Source organism: Halichoeres trimaculatus, unplaced genomic scaffold, assembly GCF_033239565.1.
Source record: "Halichoeres trimaculatus isolate MK-OKI-2021-1 unplaced genomic scaffold, fHalTri1.1 fHalTri1_scaffold_12, whole genome shotgun sequence".
Taxonomy (NCBI): Eukaryota; Metazoa; Chordata; class Actinopteri; order Labriformes; family Labridae; genus Halichoeres; species Halichoeres trimaculatus.
This window is the reverse complement of record NW_027437190.1, coordinates 28,062,690-28,086,456: the sequence shown is the minus strand read 5'-3', so window position 1 is coordinate 28,086,456 and position 23,767 is coordinate 28,062,690. Positions and strand designations below refer to the sequence as shown.

The 23,767-nt window shown below is 37.7% G+C and overlaps 1 protein-coding gene across 2 annotated transcripts; it reads left to right on the top strand.

The window, feature by feature from the left end:
• Positions 1 to 699: 699 nt before the first annotated feature.
• Positions 700 to 21,621, top strand: lsr (lipolysis stimulated lipoprotein receptor). 2 transcript variants are annotated; one of them, XM_074683801.1, is made up of 12 exons: positions 700 to 749; positions 857 to 1,184; positions 2,390 to 2,719; positions 7,480 to 7,599; positions 7,895 to 7,951; positions 10,350 to 10,496; positions 10,706 to 10,900; positions 11,052 to 11,105; positions 14,166 to 14,282; positions 16,431 to 16,719; positions 18,718 to 19,189; positions 20,997 to 21,621. In XM_074683801.1, exons 2-12 carry the CDS (start codon positions 1,145 to 1,147, stop codon positions 21,030 to 21,032), a joined length of 1,857 nt encoding a protein of 618 aa, XP_074539902.1. In that variant the 5' UTR covers positions 700 to 749; positions 857 to 1,144; the 3' UTR covers positions 21,033 to 21,621. The 2 variants fall into 2 exon arrangements, with proteins under 2 accessions (XP_074539902.1, XP_074539903.1); XM_074683802.1 differs by lacking the exon at positions 7,895 to 7,951 and having other exon boundaries at positions 702 to 749.
• Positions 21,622 to 23,767: the final 2,146 nt, after the last annotated feature.

Genomic DNA, 23,767 nt, shown 5'->3' with positions numbered 1-23,767 from the left:
AAAGTTTATACCAAATATTGGAACTCTGAAAAAGTTTTGTAAAATATAGTTGTGATCTTAAAATTACTTTATTTATCAGAGAAATGCCAGTTATAATATTTTACCACTGAGGATTAACTTTTTTTTTTTTTTTTTACTTTATTTTTATTTTATGCAGCAAAGCTTCCTTTCCAAAACATCCAAAAAAACCCCCATAACTTTGATGGTGTTTTTAATGTGTTAACAAAATTCTTCCTTTTTCTTGCCTCCTAGGATAAGTAAAAAAAAATGTGTAAAGCTAAACCAGTCTGTTTTTCCAGAGAACAACCGGAGAAAATAACGACATTGGTTCTTAAGGGACAGCAACAACACAGAGATGTGTTAAGTCTACAGAGCACTACATGGCATGAATCCATGCTGCTGGTACACTGGTGTTGACTATTACTGCATTATATAGGCTAGCTTAATACTTTTGTTTTCTACTAACTTTTACACTGGGAAGATTTTAAATGCGCTGTTCTCTAGAGATTATATGATTTACCTCAAGGATCTGAATACTTTGACCACTTTGACCACAATGACCTGTGGTAAGTGTGTGTTATCTCACCTGAACAGAAACTGTGTCAGACTTGGTAAGTTGATTACTCACACAAGTACGCGCGAATTCGTCATGGTCCCAGAGACACACAAACAGCTTCTACAAGGTAGTTAAACATTAGCAAACAATGCTATGATAGCGGCGTCAGTGTGCGGATCGTACCATCGAGCGGGTGAGACGAACGATATTTTTTTTTTGCTAATGTTACCCTTCACTTAGCAAGTGTACTAAAAAAGTAACAGTTTCCTATTTTCTACGGTTTTCTCTTCTCGTTACTAGGCTAGGGCAACAAATTTCACCGTCAAAAATCAATAACACGGAGTCAACAGTGGCAAACACCCCTATGTTTCACCACCTGCTTTTGTCCGTTCACCTGTTGCTGCGCGGCTGACGTGTGGCGTTCAGGTACTCCCCTCTCCATGTAGAAAGACAAAATGGAGCAGGAACTACCTGGCTAAAGGAAACGACGCCCGCCCGTGTTATTATGTATAACTTGTTTCTTTGTTTCTATTTTAGATAAAAAATTACAACTAGGCCGACTGAGAGTCAGAAGAAAGAGGACAAAACATGTTGTGGACGGTTATCATCGCCGCTTTAATGGCGACAGGTAAGTTCGCTGCTTTTTTTCCAAACAGGGTGGGCCCTCTTCCGTGAAAACTCCGTTGGTAGATACTACCCTAGTATCAACTCAACACCTTCAAGAATTTGACACCATTTTGGGGATTTGTTTTCGTCCTTTTTTTTTTTTTTTTCAAAAAAGTAGATGCATAAATAAAGGATAAAGTTAAGTGTTAGTGATCTACACTTAAAGGCATCTTCTTTTTTTCCTTTGTACATTATTGAACCATATATCAACAATTTAAACTTGTTTTTTTTTTTTTTAAGGAAATTCATGTTGTAGCTAAAAAAATCGAATTATTTCCCTAGAAATGAAATGTTTGGAAAAATTAAATAGCCAATGGTAAAACAAAACACTCTTCTATTTAGGAACTACGCAAACTACTTTTTTTTATTGGTTTATTGTAGTTCAGACTGGTTAACAAAGCTGGATAAGAGGAAGCTGACCCATATACATCATTAAGAGAAACTTGGTTGAACTGCACCACCAAATAGCACAAATAATGCAGGATAAGACAAAGCAACACCAAAGCTTGCAGAAAAACCTACCAGAATTTACCAGCTTGTTGTGACTGAAAGATAAGCAGCCTATTCCCTTCTAGTTGGGAACTTGTATCATTGATGCTGACTGTAATTTTTCTGTTTAAAGGAACACTTTAGAGGCAGAAAATAAAGTATTTAAAAGATATTCCAATGGCAACAAAGCAGCACAAAATTGTGTAGAGGCCTTTGCTTTTTACACGGGAGAAGTTGAAAGAAGACATGAAGAGAAATAGGAGGTAGTGTCTGTGCATTTAACATGCGTGCAGACATCTAGAGTTACATGCCTAAGTGAAAGTATAGTCCATGTGAAACAAAAGACTAAAACTGCAAGTCTGTATTGTGTTTTTAAAACATAGTATGCTATAGAATATCTGTCTGCTCCTTCATACCTGCCATGATTACCTCATCCAGAATGATCATGTCGGACGCACTGAGTCATTACAGACACCCACTCAGTGATACCAGCAGTTGGGAAATGCGGTGTTGTGTATCACAACCCACGCCTATTTGCATAATTCGAATTAATCTAAAACCATTACCTAATGTTACAAAATGTGAGTGCTATAATCTCTACAATCTTAATCCCAGTTGTTACTTAAGTTCATTCTTAGTTTTTTCAGTGTTCTTGATTATTTTCCCCTTCTTTTCCAGAGTCCACTCTGGCCATCTCGGTCCAGACCCCCACAAAGAGGCACATTGTCATCCTCTTCCAGCCTGTCACCCTTACCTGTACCTATCAGACAACAGCCACCCAGCCTCCTGTTGTCACATGGAGGTACAAATCATATTGCCGGGACCCCATCCAAGCTGCATTGAATCCCAGCAGTGCAGAGAACATCCTGTCCCAGAACAACCCCAACTACGACCCCAACATCGAGTGTGCCGACAGCCAGAGGACGGTGCGTATTGTAGCGTCAAAGCAAGGCAACGCAGTCACCCTCGGACAGTATTACCAGGGCCGCAAGATCAGCGTCTTAAACAGTAAGTTCTCTACTGTTTATTCATTTTTTAGTGATGAAATGTTTTAGATTTTTTTTTTTCCAAAATTAAAGACAGGCCTTAGTTCAACAAAGATAAAAAAATAAATTTAGAAAGGAAAAAAAAAGCACACAAAAGACCACTACTGTGCCAAAGAGGGGGGACTGTGACTCATTCAGAAGGCCGGGGATTCAATCCAAGCTCCTGCAACTCACATTAACAAGCGTCCTTGAGCAAGACTCGTCAGGGGCATGTGACTAGGAGAGTGAAGTGCTTTCAGTGGTCAGCAGACTAGAAATGCGCTACATAAAGACAGTTCTGTTTACCGTTCACAAGAGTCAGTCGCACATACATTGATAAGTTAAAGGGTCCAGGAGCTTTAGTTCCTGGTAAAACATTCCCAAGAACTATGTTGCCCATGGTCCACTGTTTGTCTTCCCCTGGTGTTAGACCTGTGTAGATCACACAACAGGCCATTGAAGTATGAAGAAAAAAAGGAAATTGTGAAACACTACCAGACCAGTAGAGGGCAGTAGGCAACGATGAAGGACATTTAGGATAAAACACACCGTAGACAAGCACTCGTGGCAGAGCTGTCACTCCTGAAACAGCTTCATCTGTTAAAAACACGAACATGGCAGGGATCTGTTTCTGCCTAAAAACAAGCCCGTTGATATACGACTCCCAGACCGATGCATCTTTCTTAAAACGCATGTAGCTCTGGAGAAAAGTCCCAAGATCGGTGGTCGAAAAACTCCTCAAGCCTCTACATGCATGCCATTTTTAGGATCACCATCATATGCAAAACTTTTTGCAGCCAGCTGTAAAAGGGCATTTAGGACTTTCCATTTCAATGCATCACTACCTCTGATGATCAATCCACTCAGTGACAGGGAAGATGATTCATCAGCAGTTGCAGATTCACTGTTAAGTTGCTCTGATTTTCTTTTATCTTGGCACTAAGATTTTCCATTAGTCGTACTCTGAGGATTTCTTTGTACCACTGTAGGAGAACAGTTTTTCTTGAATCCAATGAAATGATGTACATTTCTAGCTAAAACAGAGGTTTGTAGAGCATTTTAGATCTAAAGCCTATTTCCATTTTGAAAGTTGCCACATCTGTAAGGAAATTGTGTTACTTGGATGGGTATCAGAGCTGAGTATGTGAGTTGGCTCCATGAAAAAAATCCCAAATCTTCTCTGCCAGTGCCAAACAGCTCAATCTGCTGTTACTATTGAGTTTTGATTTGAGCTTTTGGTCTCTTCCTTTCAGTAATGTGAAGAGAGTGAATTAAAACAGTTTCTAGATTTACAAAAAGTTCCAGAAAGACAAAATGTTAAATGGTTAAATGGTAACTTCCTGCTCTGTTTGACAGTTGTTTAGCCCAGCAGAGGAAATATGTGATTATCAGAGAGAGAGACGTGTGTGTGTGTGTGTGTGTGTGTCTGTGTGTGTGTAGCTTGACATGGAGAGTCTACTTCACCTGGAAAAAATTAGTCATGATCAACACATTATTTAGACTGTGAAGGACATTATGGGTTGACCTTTACGTTGCACGGGTTGAATGATAGGAGGAGTAGCAGTTATGAAACCAAATGGTTAATGAAGGGGCTTTCTGTGAATAAAAGGCCACCTTGCTTCATTTCCAGGAAGCTTCTGAAGGAATGGGCTTGTTTGTGGTTTCCCTGCCTTCAGTGTTTGATACTGTTGAGAAGGGTTGAAGTGATTTGTACAGTGGAACAATAACAGTTAAGCTAGATAAAATCCCAAAACTGGTAAAGTCTCACCTCCATACGGGACACACATTAGCAAAGCATAGTATTCAGGCAAGTACTGCCTTTTATTTATTTATTTATTTATTCATTCAACAACACAAAATACACTTAGTCTACAGAGGCAAAAATCAAAAACATGAGGTTAAAGATGGAGACAAATAAAAAATTAAACTATACCATCATCTTTTTGTCTCTATTTTACACAGGACTAGTTTATTTAAATTAAAGACATAACCATCTTATCTGTAACATCTTGCCCTTAACTGTAAATGCCCCTGGGCTGTGGTAAGTTGTAACACGGTGTTAAACCATACTCTTGGAAACTATTGTTATTGCTCTGCAGATTCAGAGAAACAAAGGAGGAGCTCAGTTAACTTCCAAAAAAGGGAAACAGAGACTAAGAAAAGTTGCATGCAACCTCTGTCCTTTTTTATTTTTTTCCCTTCACACTGTTTATTACAGGAACTGCCAACCACATATGTGTGTTAACACAGCTGTATGTGTGCAGTGTTTTGTTTTAGTTGTAGCTTAATACAACTTCATTTTAAAGCTTTAATATATAAATCAAAATCTGTGTGTGCACTGCTTTATATTGATCATACTGCATTTAGTGAGTGTGTACGCATTTTGTCGTGTTACAACTCTGCATACTTTGTGGATTTTGCTGTTGACTATAATATACTTATTGATATTTTGCATCTCTGAAAAAATGTGTTAAAAACAGTGTTGTAAAATTCATGTTGTGTACTCTCCCGCTCTTATTGTGAGGATTGTAACAGTATTTTACGTGCTGTTCACTATATTGAACAACAAAAAACAACATATTTAAGAACAGGTCTTCTTTATAATAATAATGGATTTTATTTATAAAGCGCTTTTCTGAACACTCAGACGCTTTATAGACTTACTTTTACTGAGTCATTTAAGATAACACAGCCCCTGCCTCCGGAGAAACCCAGGAATTAGCAATGACATCAAAGTGTATGAGTAGGAGTAAGTTACTTCTGAATTCGCTCAGTGTGGTTTTGTTTTTGCTCTGCACTACTTGACAGGGAAGTCCTTAACATTCTTATATTGTTCATATTGCTTAAGTTGGTTAATTCACTAACCCATGGTGAATCAAGAAAGACAAATCAACAACCATTTTCTAACAGGGTCTGCAGATTCTGGTTCAAGAAGCCAAACTATTTCTGCATAAGTAAGGATGATGTATGTCTAGCACAAAGGTCTTCAACCTGACTCCTTTGCAGTGGCTCCTTGTAGCTTTAAAAAATATAATTGAAATAAAGAGTTTTTATTTTTCTTACAGAGGGTATTGATGATAAGACACTGAGAAGACATTAACACTGAATAAAATCATGCATTAACATTATTTTGAACTAAATATTCATCTCATCTGTCAAATAAAGCCTGCCACCGCTCAATTTTTTGAATTTCTTGAAATTTCCAAACTTTTAAATTTTACCAAATTTTTAAAATCCAATTATTTAAAATTTAACTTTTTTAAATAAAAAAAATGTTTGGCAAATTTTTGGAAATAAAAAAAAATGCAAATTTTGCAACTTTCTGGATTTCCAAATTTTTTTGCAAACTTTTGAACTCTCAAAATATTTTTGCAAATTTTTAAAATTTAATGTTTGAAAAGGTTTCATTAATTTCAATTTCTTGAAAAAAATTCATAAAAAAACAAAAAACAGAAAACAACTAAGAAATCACATCTACAACTTTACAAATTCAAAGAACTTCCTTTTAAATATTTTTTCCTTAGATTTAAATTATGTATGGAATTTTATATCCTTTATAGCCTTTCTTGAGAAGAAAAAGTAGATTTTGAGGCTCCTAAACGACTTTAATGCAGGTGAGCTGAGGCTAAATGGCTCCTACTGAGGTAAAGGTTGCAGACACCTGGTCTAGCAATTGCATCAGACAACGCTGATCCTGTGGCTATTGCTAGCTGGCTTAGCGCTTAGCTTAAAGTGATACTATGTGATACCGGGATGGAACAAGTTGGGTCCTATCACAAGGTTTAGGGCAGAAATTACCCCTACAGCAGTGTTTTTGTGCAGCAGAAGCCCAGAGCGCTCGCACCAAAGACCCCCTCCCTGCTCCTCTGCTGGTTTCCTCTGCATTCAGATGGGGCCATTTTTTTCTTGACCAAAAACACAAATAAACGGACTCCCACCGAAAAAATCTGATATCGGTCCGCAGGTAGTCTGCCAGGATGAATTATGCAATAACAACGTAGAGATGAGTGATTATGAGAGTGAGGACGACCTGCCGTTCACTTTGAATAAAGCGTGAATGCAGACCGATATCAGTTTTTTTCTGTGGGAGTCCGTTTATTTGCGTTTTTGGTCAAGTAAAATATGGCCCCTTCTGAGTGCAGAGGAAACCGGCAGAGGAGCAGGGAGGGGGTCTTTGATGCGTGCGCCCTGGGCTTCTGCTACACAAAAACACTGCTGTAGGGGTAATTTCTGCCCTAAACCTTGTGATAGGACCCAACCTGGTCCATCCCAGAGTATCACTAACTTTAATGTGTTGTGTAATGACTGCATACATTCTTAATACACATGTGCAGGAGTCAGGTTTGATCAATTTCAGGGAATGTGTGCTGGCTCTCATGGATTTGTTTTTTTCAAATTGAGCAATATAGTCAACATTTTGATTTTGAACATTTTTAAACGACTAAAGAGATCTTTTTCTTAGACGGTATACTTTTGAAGTTAACTATAATCTTAAAAAGACTTCTGTTTTTTTCAGCATGTGAAACAAATAACCTGACTCAGTGATGCCCAAACTATCCTCCCTGTGTTTTCCAGTACCTTACCTTGCTAACCTTATAGGGACTTTGACACTTTGAAATTTGGTTACTATTGTGTTAAACAAATAAAGTGAATCAGTGAATTTGACCAGAAAAAGCAACATCCCTCTCGTTAAACCTGTCATCATCATCAAAGCTTCACACCTTTTTTTTTTTCGTCTCACAGATGCAGACCTGAACATTGCCCAGACAGCATGGGGTGACAGCGGTGTCTATGTCTGCTCTGTGATCTCTTCCCAAGACCTTTCCGGAAACGGCGAAGACTACACAGAGCTTATTGTTCTAGGTAAGACACTTACGTGCCTATGTGGTATGACGTATGTGCATACGACTTGCTCTCTCTTCCTGTGCTGCCTTTCTTTGCTCTTTGATCTTCCCTTTCTTTCACATACACACACACACACCTCTAAGGTTCCTCATAAGCTTTTAAACAAATAAGGGAAATGCTCCAAATACACTCTTTTTGATAGATCGTGATGGTCAGGTGAAAACACCTCCCAGTAACTCCTTTAAATAACGTTAACTCAGCTAGTTTTAGATCAACACTATTAAGTAATTGTGGCTCTATCTTTCTTTCACAGAGAGAATGTCAGATACTACTGACCTCCTGCCTGAGATTGACTTACTGGTTATGGAAGGTAGTACAAGCCACTTTATAGAGTTCAGTTGCATTGTTTCATCCACATTAGAGGTGGTCCTTGATGTTGTGTGCTTTGTGAAGATTCAGAATTCAAACAATGCCAGTAAAGTAGCTGCATTTACTCATTTCCTAAAACATACCCCTGCAAACTTCCTGAATCAAAGTGCAAAGCAAAGCAAACTGCTTCTCTCACACTCTTATCACATGCTGATCTCTCCCACCTGTAGTCTCTTTCCTTTCAAATACCGCTGTGTCTCCGTCTAATGTGGCTCAGCTCATTTTTTTTTCTGCAGCTGCCTGTTTGAGACACTGAGCATGTTTACTCATCAGTGTACATATACAACAGTTAATATTCTCACACTCTGTTTTGCTTCAAGAGGAGTTTCCCTCTATCTCTTCCTCTCTTTGCTGCTGTTGTTGTTACACTTTGTGGCATGTTCTGCCTGAACCGACTTGCAGAGTGAAATAAAGCTCTGGGCTCAGGGACAAACCTGCCTCACCGGTTTGACAAAACCTTTGAAATGCCCCAATCACCACTGTAGCCGGCATGTTTTCGTGATCCTAACACTCAATAACAGCTGTGAAGTCTGATAGGAGTCAATTGATTTAAAAAAACAGAAAGAACTGCTGGTCTTAACTCAGGAAATCACAAACTGCTCACTGCGGAGCTGCACCTTCTTATTTGCCTTTTCCTCTGGTTGTCCAAAATGAAATGTTCATTTTACTCAATTTCTTTCTTTAAAGAAAACGCTAGCAAAGTATTTTTAGAGAAATGTATTTGTTGCTCAGAGGTAGGAACTAACGCAAAAGGAGTTTTAGCCTTTTAGCTTCTAGTCTTCATGTTTAATCAGTGAAGTAAAGAAATTTATAATCCATGCATGATATGTTTACGAAGAAAACTGAGCCCCAGAGACAAAAATTCTGATGATAACTTTTCATCACTGACTATTTACCTCCACCAAGGAGGTTGTGCTTGTAGGAGAGATTGTCTGTTTGTTTGTCTGTGAACAACATGACTCAAAAAGTAACAAACGGATCTTGATGAAATTTTCAGGAAATGGTCAAAATGGGATAAAGAAGAAGTGATTAAATTTTGGAGGTGATCCGGATCACCGTCTGGATCCAGGATTTTTTTTAAGGATTCTTTATTATTGTGAGATAGGGCCGTTTTTACCATATGTATATAACTATGATAAATGGAATATGTAATATGTACTGGGTCATCATAATTTTCAACACCGTCAGGTAACAAATTATGGTACAAACCTGCAACTAACACCAAATTGTAGCAGACAGTCTGCTGAAAGCCAGTATAACATTAAAGTAAGACTAAAGTGTTGCGTAACAATCACAATATGGTTGGCGGAGGTCTGCGCTCTCTGAGTGCTTTCTAGTTTTTTCTGTGATGAAGGGAGGATGATAAGCTAAAATAATGCACTGTTGATAAAAACTCTGACAAGCATAGGTTTCATTTTTGTTTATGAGATACTGACGCGATGAAAGTGTATCAGGGGTGGCCAATCAGCCAGAGACCAAGAGCCACAAAAATTGCTGAGGCACTACAAAGAGCCACATCACACACGTGGTCCTAAAAACGCACTTCCGCTCGCAAATAAACATAATTACATTAAATGAAAATCAATACATTTCCAATTTTTAAAGCAAGATTTATTGTGTTTGTAAGTGTGGAGCCATGTCAAAGACAAATATCTGTTTTTACTGCAGAAAAGACAAAGTCCAATCTATCCTATATCTATCTAGCTATGATGTTGCTAATATAACTATGAGCGCATGAGTGATTGAGAGGAGCACATGTAGAGAGGAGAAACTGAAACTTAAGTATCAATCTCATCACCCAAGTATTGATCTACTGACCCCAACATTGGCATCAATATATCAATATTTTACATTAGCACGCCACTACTTATAACAATATATATATACATATATATTATGGATGGATTGAAGAGCACACTGAAAGGCAAAGAGCCACATGTGGCTCACGAGCCACAGGTTGGCCACCCCTGGTGTATATGGTGGATGGTCTGACGTTGAAAATACATAATGTTTTCCCCAATGTGTCTAATTTGTCAAAATACAAAAAAATCTAAAACACCATTTTATCTGTTTAATGACCTTTCCTTACTCTTTAGATCATCAGGGACAGTACAGCAGCTTAAGATTGGGAGGAGAGTCCAGGCTAAATATATTACACATGTAAAAGTGTAAAGAGATAGGAGTGAGTCAGATTCAAACACTTGGTACAGCCTTATTAGCTGTTTTTAAGTAAGAGATGTATAAAAATGTTAGGGGTGAAGTAATTGCATGTGTCTGCAATGAATTTAAGTCCTGGATATTATTATTTACTGAATACATCCTATGTTTTCTTCACACAGACTGGCTCCTAGTTGTCCTGGTGGTTTTTGGCTTCCTGTTGCTGTTGCTCCTGATCGGGATCTGCTGGTGTCAGTGCTGTCCACACACCTGCTGCTGCTACATCAGCTGCCCCTGCTGCCCTGACCGCTGCTGCTGCCCACGAGCACGTAAGTCCCAGACGGAAAACTAGCAGCATTACTTACAGACAGAAATGAGAGCAGTGTTAACTTGATAAGAAACGAACTCTAACTTTAGTGTATCCCATGCACAAGTTTCTGTTCCTGTTGCTAAAGAGGTATGAGGTCTTTCTGCATCACTGAACCATATTTTTTAAAAACTTCCCTCTGAAAACAACCTTCTTGGATTCTTTTTTCAGTGTATGAGGCAGGGAAAGCAGTGAAGAAAGGTGTGCCCAGTCAGTATGCTCCCACCCTTTATGCTCCCAGCATGTACGCACAGCCGGCATACGCTGGTCCACAGCCTGCGATGCCCCTCCTGCCTCTTCCTAACGGCGCTGGGATGACACCCTCCCATAACGGTTATGGCCGTGAATACGATGGAGCCAGCTCAAGTGAGTCTAAACCACACTTGGTTTCAGTTTGTCACCTAAAGCAGCTTCTAAGTCTCTGGAGACAGATCTAACTGGAAAAGAGCCTCTTCATGACTCCATATATTTGTTGGTCATTTTATTTGTTTTGTTCTGCTTTGATATGTCTTTGCAGTTGGGCAGGGCTCCCAGGTGCCTCTGCTGCGCGACCAGGATGGTGGAGACCACAGTAAGTAAAACAGAGAGAAAGAAAAAACAGGCTGCAGAGTTTAGTTCAGTTTCTACCTGCTTCCTCATTGTAACCATCACATAGCCACCCAGTTTTTGTGTGTAAACTCTCATACTTCATGCCAAACACAATTTTTAAGCATTTGGATGAAGAAACTAAAACACTTAAACGAGAGTGATTCTATAATTAGGGGTACATTTCATGTCCATGGGACAAACTTATCAATTAGGTGACATTTAAGTGATACTTCACTTTTATTTAATACAAACAAGTTACATAATTTATTTAGCTAAAAATGCAAGTCACGTTTTGGAATTTGCAGATTTTGTGCTGTCTGATTTCTCAAATGTCAAGTTTGCTCTTCAAAATTAAAACATGTTACATGTTTATGAATATTAGTTTCAATATTTGTTAAAAAGAATCATTTAAATATGACAAAGGTGTTTTAAAAACTATTTTAATAGTTTATATGGATAAAATAATTCATTTTTTGTGTGTCTGAGAAATCAGCGTCAACGGTGTTACCCATTGAAAAAAGGCAGATAAATCAGCAACGGTTTGCTCCAAAGTCACATGACTTAAATCAAATGAAGTCACATCCTTTATGGTGGGAACCATGAAGAGAGTGTGGCATATTTTAACTCCTCCTCATCAATATTTCAATAATTGTCTGTATATGGGGCTCTTTAATTGTTCATCAACTGTGTTACCAACATTTTCTGGCGTTCTTACTATAAATGTTAAAAAGACCAAACTGTAAAGAAAATGCACAGAAAAATGATGGGATTGAAGTCAGGTGGTGCCATGTTTGAGGTCTTGAGTTAGTACAGAGGCCAAAAAATTGAGAAAATGTCAAACGTGTTACCCATCTCAAAATTTGATGTTGTAGAAACAGGTTTGTCCGTCAACTGTGTTACATGTGATTTTTGTGCCATATTTTCTTTTAAATTTTGACTAAACTGTGATATAAATGATTAGAGACATTTCTTGGGAGCTTAATCTTGCATAGAAATTTTGGATAACTCTAAATTCAGTATATGGATTTACGTTGGAAAAATAGCCACAACTTTTATTTATAATACAGTTGACAAAATATGTTCCAAAATTATTTTTGTTACTTAAATATTTAAGAATTCATTAGAGCTTAAGCTTGCCAACTTATAAATTAAATACATTCAAGGTATATCATTTGCATTCAAATTTAATACGAAACAAAAAGAGCACATAATTTTTTTTTTCACTTTTTTGTATACCTGAAATGTTCCCCTAATTATAGAATCACTCATGAATACGTACAAATATTTACTCATACACGATATATTTTGGTGCACACAAAGAAAAAGATGGTTTCACACCTTCAACTACAGACCCTTATATGAACACACCTTCTCACACTGACATGCACCAAACACCCTCACACCCATACACTCATACATTACAGACAGTTGAGTTCAGTGGAAAAGTATTTGCAAAACATGCAGTCTCCATGCAAATGAGTATCTAGAAAACTTTCTCACTTTCTTAACATCAGGTCACAGAAACAACTGTCAAAAGATTCTTAAGAAACTTTCAGAATATGTTGCACCCCTGCACACCACAGCAACACCTATGTGAAGTTAGCAGATGACACCACGGTGGTGGGGCTCATCTCCTGGTGGATGAGTCAGCCCACAGGGAGGGAGTGGAACATCTAGCAGTGTGATGCAGTCAGAACAACCTGCTCCTCAATATGTCTAAGACCAAGAAGCTAGTGGTTGACCACAGGAGAAAGAAAACTGACATTCAACCACTCATCATCAACGGGGACAGAGTTGAGCAAGTGTCACACTTCTGTTTCCTGGGGGTCCACATTGAAGAGGGGTTTATCTGGAACGTGAACAGCACAGAGGTGCTTAAAAAGGCACAGCAGGGGCTTCACTTCTTGAGGGTTCTCAGGAAGAACAACACCAGACAGAAACTGCTTGTGTACTTGGTCTTGCATTGAGTCAGTACTGACATACTGTTAGTGTGTATGGTTTACCAGCTGCACAGTAGCCTAGAGAACTGTGCTTCAGAGGGAGATTGACACAGCCCAGAAAATCGTGGACTGCCTCCTCCCCTCACTGGACAAACTGCAGAGTGCTCTCTGTTTTAATAGAGCCCAGAAAATTGTAAAGGACACTTTTCACCCAGGCCACTCCATGTTTGAACTGCTGCCATCAGGCAATCAGGCAGACGGTACAGGACAATCAAAACAAGAACAAACAGATTAAAAAACAGTTTCTATCCAACAGCAATAACCACCCTTAATGCCACAAAAAACAAGCATTAACAGCACTTTACACAATTATGGGACCGTGCAATAGCAAAATGAATGACTTTTGTATTGTTGTTTTATATTCATTTTACTGTTTTACTGTTGTTTTACAGTTGTGCTTGTGTTTTTATGTTGTAGTTTTAATGTTGCACCAACTGTATGACACTTTTTAATTTCGCTGTGCATTTTACATATCACAATGGCAATAATTCTATCTTTATATATATATATATATATATATAAATATGTATATATATATATATGTATATATATATATATATATATATATATATATATATATATATATATATATATATATATATATATATATATATATATATATATATATATATAAAAATATGTATATATATATATATATATATATATATATATATATATATATATATATATATATATATATATATATATATATATATATATATATATATATATATATCAGATTGATGTACAGCACTGTAATGAATTTTGCAAGACAGAAAACTGTAGGGAGCAGTCCAGTAAGGTTTTGGAAGAACTTCTTTATTTAAGGTAAATAGATAACATAAGTGTGACATGTAAAACTTATTGTTAGTTACAATTTTTTTTTTACATTCATATACTTTTAACAGTACTCTACCTTTATCCTAAAAATCTTTTCTGAGATCTCCTCCTGGATTCTTTCTCATAAAGTCATGTTTAGTGACAAATTGATACCCTGTGTTTACATGAAGCAGAAATCTGACTTTCAGTCCACTTCTCACCAGCTCGCAGTGGATTCCGTATCCAGGTGGATCCAGACGGGAATGCCACACGTGCCATTTACTACTTGGAGAAGGAGGTGTCCAAACTGGACCCATCCAGACCTGCAAACTACAACCGCTGTGAGTGACTGATAGCCTTGAGTGACTCACCCCACGCTTTTGTGGGACAAAATTGATCAAGTTCTGCAAACTAAGAAGTATGAAGCTTTTTCATTCCTTTTTATTTATACTGCGTTTCACATTGGTTCTTAAAAAGCAGAATTTAATATTTTCTTCAGAGTGCACATAAAGGAATGCATTTAAGAAACATGAAACAGGCATGAATCAAAACTAGTATCTGTGAAATTGCAATTTATTTTATTTTCTTATAGGTCATATACTTTCATTTCAAAATACTTAGAAAATGATTAGGGGAAAAGCACAGTAATGCACTCCAGTTTCACTTTTGCATGAGAGCTGAAATATTTCAAATTCAGCATAATGAATGTCTTTGTTAACATTTAAACCAGGTTTTTATATAAGTTAGGATAAAATTTACTCCTTACTTTCTGAATTGATTAACAATTATACAAAATGATTTTTATTATGTGTTTTTGCATTCTTAAATTTGAGTATAGTCCACACAATAGTTATAACTAAGTTATATTGTAGACATGAGATATTCATCCCCGGACCAATATATTGTGACAAAGTGGATTTGATATGATATTTGGTATGTGTAGAATATGAATTAATAGGTAATAATGAGATACAAAGGTCATTTCAGCTGCATCAAGACCTGACAGGGTATGTTATAAAACTGTAGCAACAGTCATTAAGGGGTTATAGAGATCTGCTACAACATCTCCAGTAAGAGACAACAATGATGCAGACAATGATAAAAATGTACACAGAGGCATCCCGCTCATAATAAAATAAATCAACGAAGTAATACAAGTATAATCATGATAATTAAGAAGTAAACGTGTACAACCTAAGTACACATTTTACTTATTGAAAATAGTGCACATGGAAAAATAAAATATTTGCAGCTCCTCATGTTAAGTATTAATGTTGATGTGGTTTTAAAATGCTGTAGCTGTTTTATCTTTTGTAACACAAGAGGTTCCAGTATAACTTTACATTTCATGTAGAAAATCCCCTCATGGTTACCTGAACTGAGGAGACCACGGTTGAATTCATTGAAATTAGATTCATTAAAAATAGAAATTTCTGTGTCAACTCTCTGTGTGCAGGAATCTGTGAAATCAGCTTCAACTGTAAAGCATGAGAAAGCAGAGAGTGTCATGGTGGTTAATTTGTGCACGACTCAGCACTCAGCCGCCACTGTAGTGGTATAGGCTGAACCAGATGACTGTTAAAAAATTCCAGTAAACACTTTAACGCTAATATTTGTGCTGAGGGGAAAACCTGGTTTGGATTCTTAAGGTACTTTTGGGGCTTCAGGAACTGAAGACCTTTTGAAAAAATTTGGGCGTGTTGCTGGAACCAGAGTCTAAATTTAGTTCTGGTGCTACTGTGATTCACTTGATGTAACAACTCCCTCACATTTGTTTTTGTTTGGCCAATAGTGCAAATCAGTGTCTGTCGGCTCTGGTGTTCAAGTTTAAAGAGTGACCTTAGTAAACTTGTGACCTTGAGCTAATCATGTCAGTGGTTGTTGAGTTTACAACGGAGTCTCCTAAAATGCATCCTGGTTTAGCTTTTTGTCAAAATGAGAAAATGTGCTTTAGTTTAGTTTTTAACTTTCTTTTTACTGAATGGAAAAAAAAGCTCAGAGGGGACGAATTGCAAGAACAACTAAATGGGTCAAGTGAGTCACATGGGTATAATTTTTACACTGACTGCAGCCCGTTATTTTTTAAAAATGTACTTTTATGTATTAAGCTAGTTTTAGTTTTGAGAGGGGATAATACCACAACTTTAGGCTGCGGTGAAAATGCAGACCACGAAATTTAAAGGTTAAGTTCCTTGAAGGGAAGTTCCTGTAACTAAAATTCTTATTTCACCTCTGAAGACACTTTTTGACCAGCAGTACCAAGTGAGTTCCAATGTGTGGATAAACAATCACAGAACTTAATTTAGACCCTGGCTCCTGCTATTGAAACACACAGAACTCCTCAAAAGGTTCCTTGTTCCTAAAGAAAGTTCCTGCTGTTTTCAAAGTGTTACCTTTCCCCCACTCTTATTTTTTTTCTTATTTTTCACCTGCTCCACATTTACTTTCCTTCAAGCACTCAACTCTTTCTCTGTATCCCTCCCCGCCAGTGGACAATATGAGTGAAGTCAGTTCCCTGCATGATGGCCTGGACCCTCGTGGTCGTGGGGGCCGATCCCAGCCACCGCCTCTGGCTACAGTCTACGACCGGGATGAAGCCATGAGCACCATCAGCAGCGTCTCACAGCAGGGACGCCGTGATGACTACCGTCCTCGTGGGTACATGGGAGATCGCGTACGTGCCCGTTCTATGGACAACTTGGATGACATCGGACGACGCTATGGCCGGGATGATTATCCACCAAGTCGACGTCCAGATGAGCCAAGAGGCAGAAGAGGGTGAGTCTGAATCATAGACTTTATAATCAATAGACGTAGTCTCCCTGACGTCACCCGTCTGTTTCTGAAACAGATTCTTGAAGCAAATCGACTGGTGCGGCCATATTTGAAGGGATGCTGGCTTTGAGTCTCCACAATGACAGCTATAGGGCACCCGTTAGTCACATGACCTGAGCTGTGCTTCTGATTGGATGAACTTGGGATCTTAATATCTTCAAGTTAGAAAAAAAGTGAAATTAGCAAGTTAGACATAAGATGTTTTTTTTTGTGCCAGGCTGTAAATACGTATATTTCTGCTGTGAAAACAGCTTTTTTGGCTTGATGTGTAAGTGACTTCCCGTACTTCCAGAGCCATCCTCAAGTGGATGCTTGAGAAATAGCAGGTTTTAACACTTCTGTATTGTCTCGTGTTTTTAGACTGGAGGTTGCCGCTTGGTCTGAAGTCACAGTTATACTAAATACCTTTGAGAAATGTATACAGTGTTTGTTCAGAGTGGAGAAAAAGGCTCTATAAGCGTTTTTTTTTTGTTGCCACCCAAAACAATCCAGCAGCAGCTTGTTTTAAGTGTCACACAAAGGCAAAGCTTATTGTGGAAAAGCTTGTGGTGTTAAGTGCCTGATAATGTGATTCAGAGAGTCTTCTCCGCTCTCTGTTTAAACAGTTTTTCAGGATTTGAGTCACAATCTAGTGTAAAAAATTCCCCTAACTTTATAAAAGTGAGGACATTTATCCTAAGAAGTTCATTCATGCTCACACCGCAGTGGTATGGAGAGCTTGGAGAGAGTCAGGCGGGATCAGAGAGCAAAGAAAGCCCCAATAAGCCACTACACATTTTTAGACAAGCCCAGAGTCACCAATAAGCAGTCTTGCCGACACTGCGAACATCAACTGAATTTCCCTGTCACCTGCTTCAATTTTGAAAGTAATCTTGTTTTCTATACTGTACTTATATTTTTTTGTGTTATCAGACAAACATGACACAGGGCTGACCAATCAGAGGTGAAAACCTGATGGGGTAAATACAGTGAAAATGCAACACACAGGTTGAATTTTAAAGGACTTCCCATTTTAAAGGCCAAATTAGCTTAAAACACAAAATAATCGATTAATCAACTCATCAAAAAAAATAACTAATAGATTAGTCAACATCAAAAATACTTGTTAGTTGCAGCCTAATAGGAAGTGAATGTTTTTAGCAGAGGAGAAGTGGAGGCTCATATTCATACTCACAAACAAGTGCATTTTTAAAATTAAGGTTGCTGCTTTGATTGAGCAGTTTCACCTTTTTTATTTACACATACACTCACCCCTCTTTATGACAGGGCTGTAAAATTAAGGCATTGGTATACAAGAATCATCTCGTTTAAAAAAAAAGAATATCTCTTCAAATTCGTCAACACTTGCTGTCACTGTTCATGGCTCCTTTTTCAAAGACCACAACAGCTTAATAAACATGAATAGACGACAACTTCTTCCCCCCTTCACCTCAATTTACATGAAGTGGAAGTTCCAGCTGTTAGCTTGGTTTAGCCACAAAGCCCTCAGGTCTTCCTGCTTGAAGTAGCATTAGAGTACTCCGGAAATATTTCTTTCCGTTACAAGAGGCACCGTTGCCAACACTACTTTGCAGGCAGTATCTAAGAAAATAAACTGATGTCCCTTCATTTTGTTCACCTTGCTTTGGCTTTATTAAGTGTAGTCTGTCTTTGATTGGCCTTATTTTATACTTTATCTTAACCAGCTGGCGCTCTTCAGACGATCTGTCGATTGATAGAGTCTGCAAATGTCCTGTATATTACAGAATAAGCAGAAAACGTGTGAAATGATCTGTAAAACCCACATGGAGTCTTCATCGTGGCCAACACATCACACAGGATGTTCACCTTAGTGTTGTGGGGTTTCACAGAATCTGGGTTTGAACTAAACGTAAGCTGTGGGTGGAAAGACAAACTGGAAACTTTTCAGCTGTTTATTTTATTTTTGCTCCATCTCTTTAGGTCTGATGACGGGTGGAGCAGCAGTGCCCGCAGTGGCTATGACCGTGACTTTGACGACCGCAGGCGACGCGACTACTCCCCCGATGATCGTAGGAGAGACAGAGGGGGCTACGGAGGCCTCCCGGGGAGACGCAGTCGAAGCCGCGATGATCTGATGGACCTGGAAAGGGATCGGGATAGACGACCTGGAGGCGGTGCCAGGGGCGGGCGAGACGATTATGATGACAGCTTCCTGAGGGAGGCCATGGAGAGGAAGAAGCTGGGCGAGCAGCAAAGGGCACGGAGCCGGGACCGACTTGACAGCGAGAGTGACCGCTCAGATCGGGGGAGGGCCCCACGTGGGCCGCCACCACTCCCTCAAAATCCCCCTGCTGGATTCCCTGGACGTCGTGATGATTACCCACCTCCTCCACCTCCACCTTACAGTGATGACGAAAGTTTAACATCGTCTAAGAAAAGCAATCTCCGCAAGGTGAGTCAAAGCAAAACTCCCACGTTCACAAGCAGAGGTTAAATTTTCAGATTTGGTCAGATAGTTATTCATTTCCAGAGTCTGTTGACACCCTGTAGTCAGGTTTCCAACAGACAACCGAAAAAAAACCCTGCGTTTTGAGCAGTAAGAACTGAAACAATGATAAAAGAAGCAAAACCTGCTTTAAAGTTTCATAGGTCGCCTGATTTCAATTTAAACAGAATTTTAAAAATTCTTGACCAGTCCTTAAAGCAGGAGTCACAACTCTCTCATATTAGTATCTTTAAGAAACATGGTCAGGTATTACTCCACACAGTTCACATGGATGATGCTTTAAGTTTCAGCTGCAAGATTTAAAAGACACTGGTTAAAGCCTGTTCTTGGCATTGAGTGTAAACAAAAAAAAGATCCTACAAAAAACACAAACAATAATGGATTCATACTAATAACAAGGAGTCCATAGCTGTGTTCCAATTCAGGGTTTGCAGCCCACAAAGGCTGCAGTCTTTAGACGACCCGGCCTTAGTAGCCTGCGTAGACAAAGGCAAAACTGATTTGAGACTGTTTGGTCTGGTCATTTCCTGTTTGTCACCCTCACGTCACACAGTGCCGCCCTTACCTGTCAGGCTTACTATTTAAACACACATAAACCAAAACCTCACATTTAAAACAGGATATTTGCTTTGTCATTACTATTATTATTATTATTATTATTATAATTTTCTTTATTGATAGAGGACCACCACCATTTACATGAAAGTTAAGCAACAACTTACATTTTCAACATTTGAACAAGTGCTGGGGGGGATCATAGATTAAAAAAGTGTAGAATACAAGCTGTTTTAGTTTTAATTGTTTTTTAGAATATTAAAATTATTTAATGTATTTTCTGAATTCCCTGCACAGGGAGTTTTTTTTTCCCCCAATTTACATTTATAAACATAGAACTTTTTCATTACAAGAATAATCATGATGATATCGCTTCTTGATCACTGACCAATCAGATTCAAGAAAGGGCGGGACTTCTGATATCCACTTTGTCAAATGCAATGTTAGAGGCCCATACAAAGAAGAAAGTCATGAATGGAAGTAAACATGTGCCTCACTCCAAGAGGACGATACTTACCAGCACAAGGCAAAACTTAACACAAGCTAAAAAAAATTAACATCAAATAGTATTGACTTACTTTCAAAACAGGCACTAACCTTATTTTTTAAAATAAAGAATTAAAATATAAACCTACCCAGCTGAGGTGGTTCAGGCCTCTAATTCGGAGCTCTGAACTCAGCCCTCTGGAGATCTCTGGGCACACTGTACTGGGAGGAGATTATTTATCTTATACAGCCTCTGAATCCCCAAGGAGAGCTGGAAAATGTTGCAGGGGGCAGGGCATCTGGCCTTTCCTGGATAGATAAACGAAAATGATATACTGTTGATATGCTGCCCTGGAGATTCATGTAAGGCTTGAGAAAGCTTTTAATGTGACAAAAACCTTGGTAATAACATGCTACTTAACAATTGAACATCACTTGAAGATGTAAAACTAAATCTGATCTTTCATTTCCAAACTGATCCAACCCAAACAGAGAACTGCAGGGTCGAAATAAATTGCCATTTACAATCCATTTAAGCCTTAAATTAAGATATGTATTACACAACACAACCTAAGTACTTTTCATAGATGACCAGGTGTGTAAGGTATAAAAACACTGTCGTTGTCTTTTTTGAAATGCTTGCATTTGTTATTGAGGAACACTGTTTTACATTTCTTCTTTTACATTAAATATCATACTTGTTGTCTTTCAGAATGGAGCTGTGAGTCGAGAGAGCCTGGTGGTGTGAAACTATCCACATCCTGAGTTATATACTGTCTCACACTGCAGCCTTTAATTGTTCACAAAAAGAACCAGACTGTAAATAAAACACCAAACTGCTAATTACTGAGCTGATTTCCATGTAATTGATGCTAAATGTGCATGAATGCTTTAGTAACAGGGGAGAGGTGCACTGATGAATGTTGTTTGCCTTTTCATGTAAAAAACAAACTTTGTGGCTGCCACAAGTGCCTTAACGTTGTACAGAATTTTACTTTTAGGTGTGAAAGTCAAGATGATAAATGCTTCTCTGAAGAAGATTTAAGTCTCGATGAGTAACAGTTTGATCTTTCATGTGTTTTTTTTTACGTTTCTGTAGTTTTAGTTTGCTAATAATGTAGCATAGATGACTGTGGGTCTTAAGATTTTTCTGCCGTTTTACTCATGTTTTTTTTTTTAAGGAAAACTTTTGTACATTTAAAGACATTGGTTTTAACTTTGCTTTAAGCTGTGTAAGAGTGCTTAATGTATCAACCTTGTTTAGTATTTGTGTTCTTGCATTTTGTTTTTTACTGTTTTTTGTTTGTACTTACAATTTCAGTTTTGAGCAGCATTATATTGTACAGCTTACCAGTACCACAACCTCAATATGCAAATGTTTACTGTGATGTAATGAAAACTAATTTTACAATAAAGGTGTCTGTTGCAAAGGCAGGCTCACTCGTATCACTAGCAGAATCTCACCACCAGAGGGTGCCATCATGTTGGTTTGGATGGAAGAGGAGCTTGTGAGTGTTGATATAAGATAAAATAATGCATACAAGAAAAACAAATAAAAAGCTTCAGGCAAAAAAAAATAAAATAAATAATATATATATATATATATATATATGAATTCACAAGACATTATAAATATATACAGGGGCTTTGTTTTTCTGATTTTGTAGTTAAGTTTTTTCTTTTTAAAGTTTTATGATTAGGTTTAAAGCTGCAGAAGAAGTAAGAATCAAGTTTCCAGTTGGAGACACAACAGTATTACAGAAAATCATTGAAAAATTCTGACTCATAAATGTGTAAAATGAAACGGTGAACTTGAGTAAAAGACAGAGCCCTGCAGAAGTGCTAAAAGCTGTTCTTGTGACCACTTAAGGCTGGCTCCAGAATAACTGTAAACAACATGGGCACTAATTCATAAAGACCAAGATAGAAAGAAGTTGTTTTTTTTTAATTCCAAAATTTTGATGTTAGTATCTGAAAAATTTTACTTTAATCTCATGATTTCAAATTGGTTTCTCATTTCAATTTAGTATTGCAGACTTTTAGCCGTTTATAATATTTTTAACCTGGTATCATAATCTTGACTTAGCATCTCAAAAGTTCAACCTTGTGTTTTTTTTTCAAAGTCAACCTAGTATCTCATTATTTTGACTTTTTTTAGCGCCATTTTGTATTTTTCTCATAATTCAGACTTTTTACTGTCTTATTTTTACTTTTTATCTCATTATTTCACCTTCATATGGCATAATTTTGACTGATAAGATTTTAATCATGACCTCATTATTTAAACTTTTTTGTCTTATTAAGGCAGATCTCCTTTTTTACCTGGCAAAAATGGGCAGAAATAGAAATGAGAGTTAGATGCTTTAAGTCTTCCAGTTGTTTGTAACGAGGCACCCTTTTATTTTTTGTCCAGTTTGTGTTCCCTCAAGAGGTCTACATTTCCTCTAACTGGACGCTCTTACTCCTGTTAGTCAACACCTTGAGCTGACAGGATGTTAACTAAAACCAGTGCTGAGAATCTCTATAACCATATAACGTCATTTGTGGTTAAGGTGGCAACAAAAGGGGAATGGTTTATTTTTCAATATGCGTCGAAGAGGAAAGCTTGGGTCAACAGTTGTGTCACAGCGGTAGACTTTTCACAGCGTGATTTAAAAGCAGTTGTTTGAACACTTATTCAAGGGGCTCGAAAGAGAAGACGGACCAGATTACTTCCGCTTTTTGATTTCTGCTTTTTTTCTCTCAGGCAGGAGCTTCCTGGAAATACCAAACTTTCTACAATTTCATGAAGACTGATTTTAAATTATTGCTCCACAAGCTAACAAAAACAAACAAGGGCCTGCTGCTGAAATGATGCTGGGTTTTACACAATTTTAGCTTCAAATGGGAGCTGTTGTTTCAAAATAAAACTGGATGTGTGTAATCTGTGGTATGTTAAAAAGGTTAACTGAAAGACTTGATGCTAATGGAAAAGAAATTGAAGTGTTAGAATGAGTATAACAAAGACTAGTTCTAAAAAAGGAAAGTTATAAAAATACCGTTAATAACCCTGAAAATAAAAAAGGAGCATTAGAAATCAGAAATTTTTCTCTATATTAAGAAATGTTTCCCTAAAATACAGAAAAATATTAAATATGGAGCTAAATTATGGGTATTTTTAAGTGATCCCTGGTGGTCAAAGTTGTACATCTCATCTCTCAACTTATTTTGCTGGAATACGAAGGGTTAGAAACTCTAAAAACAGGGCTTGTGGTCTGCATAGTTTCAATTTGTGGTTAATTTTATTACATTATCTGTATGTGTAGGCTATACTTTTGATTCTGTTTCCTGTGAAAAACCTTGGTCTGTGATATTTCCCTTCACCAATGCAGGTTAAAATACCGATACACCTTCCTGAAAGCAGCAGTTTCAGCCACAAAAAAGTGAATGTATTGCGATCGTCATGTTTCTAGTTGGTTCTGTGGTTTTCAGACTGGCACCGAA

Bases quoted from the DNA above. Each gene is read 5' to 3' on its own strand.
- lsr (XM_074683801.1), top strand. From the start codon at position 1,145: ATGTTGTGGACGGTTATCATCGCCGCTTTAATGGCGACAG. The intron at 7,952-10,349 runs GTAGTACAAGCC...TTCTTCACACAG, and splicing joins TGACTTACTGGTTATGGAAG to ACTGGCTCCTAGTTGTCCTG. The intron at 19,190-20,996 runs GTGAGTCAAAGC...GTTGTCTTTCAG, and splicing joins AGAAAAGCAATCTCCGCAAG to AATGGAGCTGTGAGTCGAGA.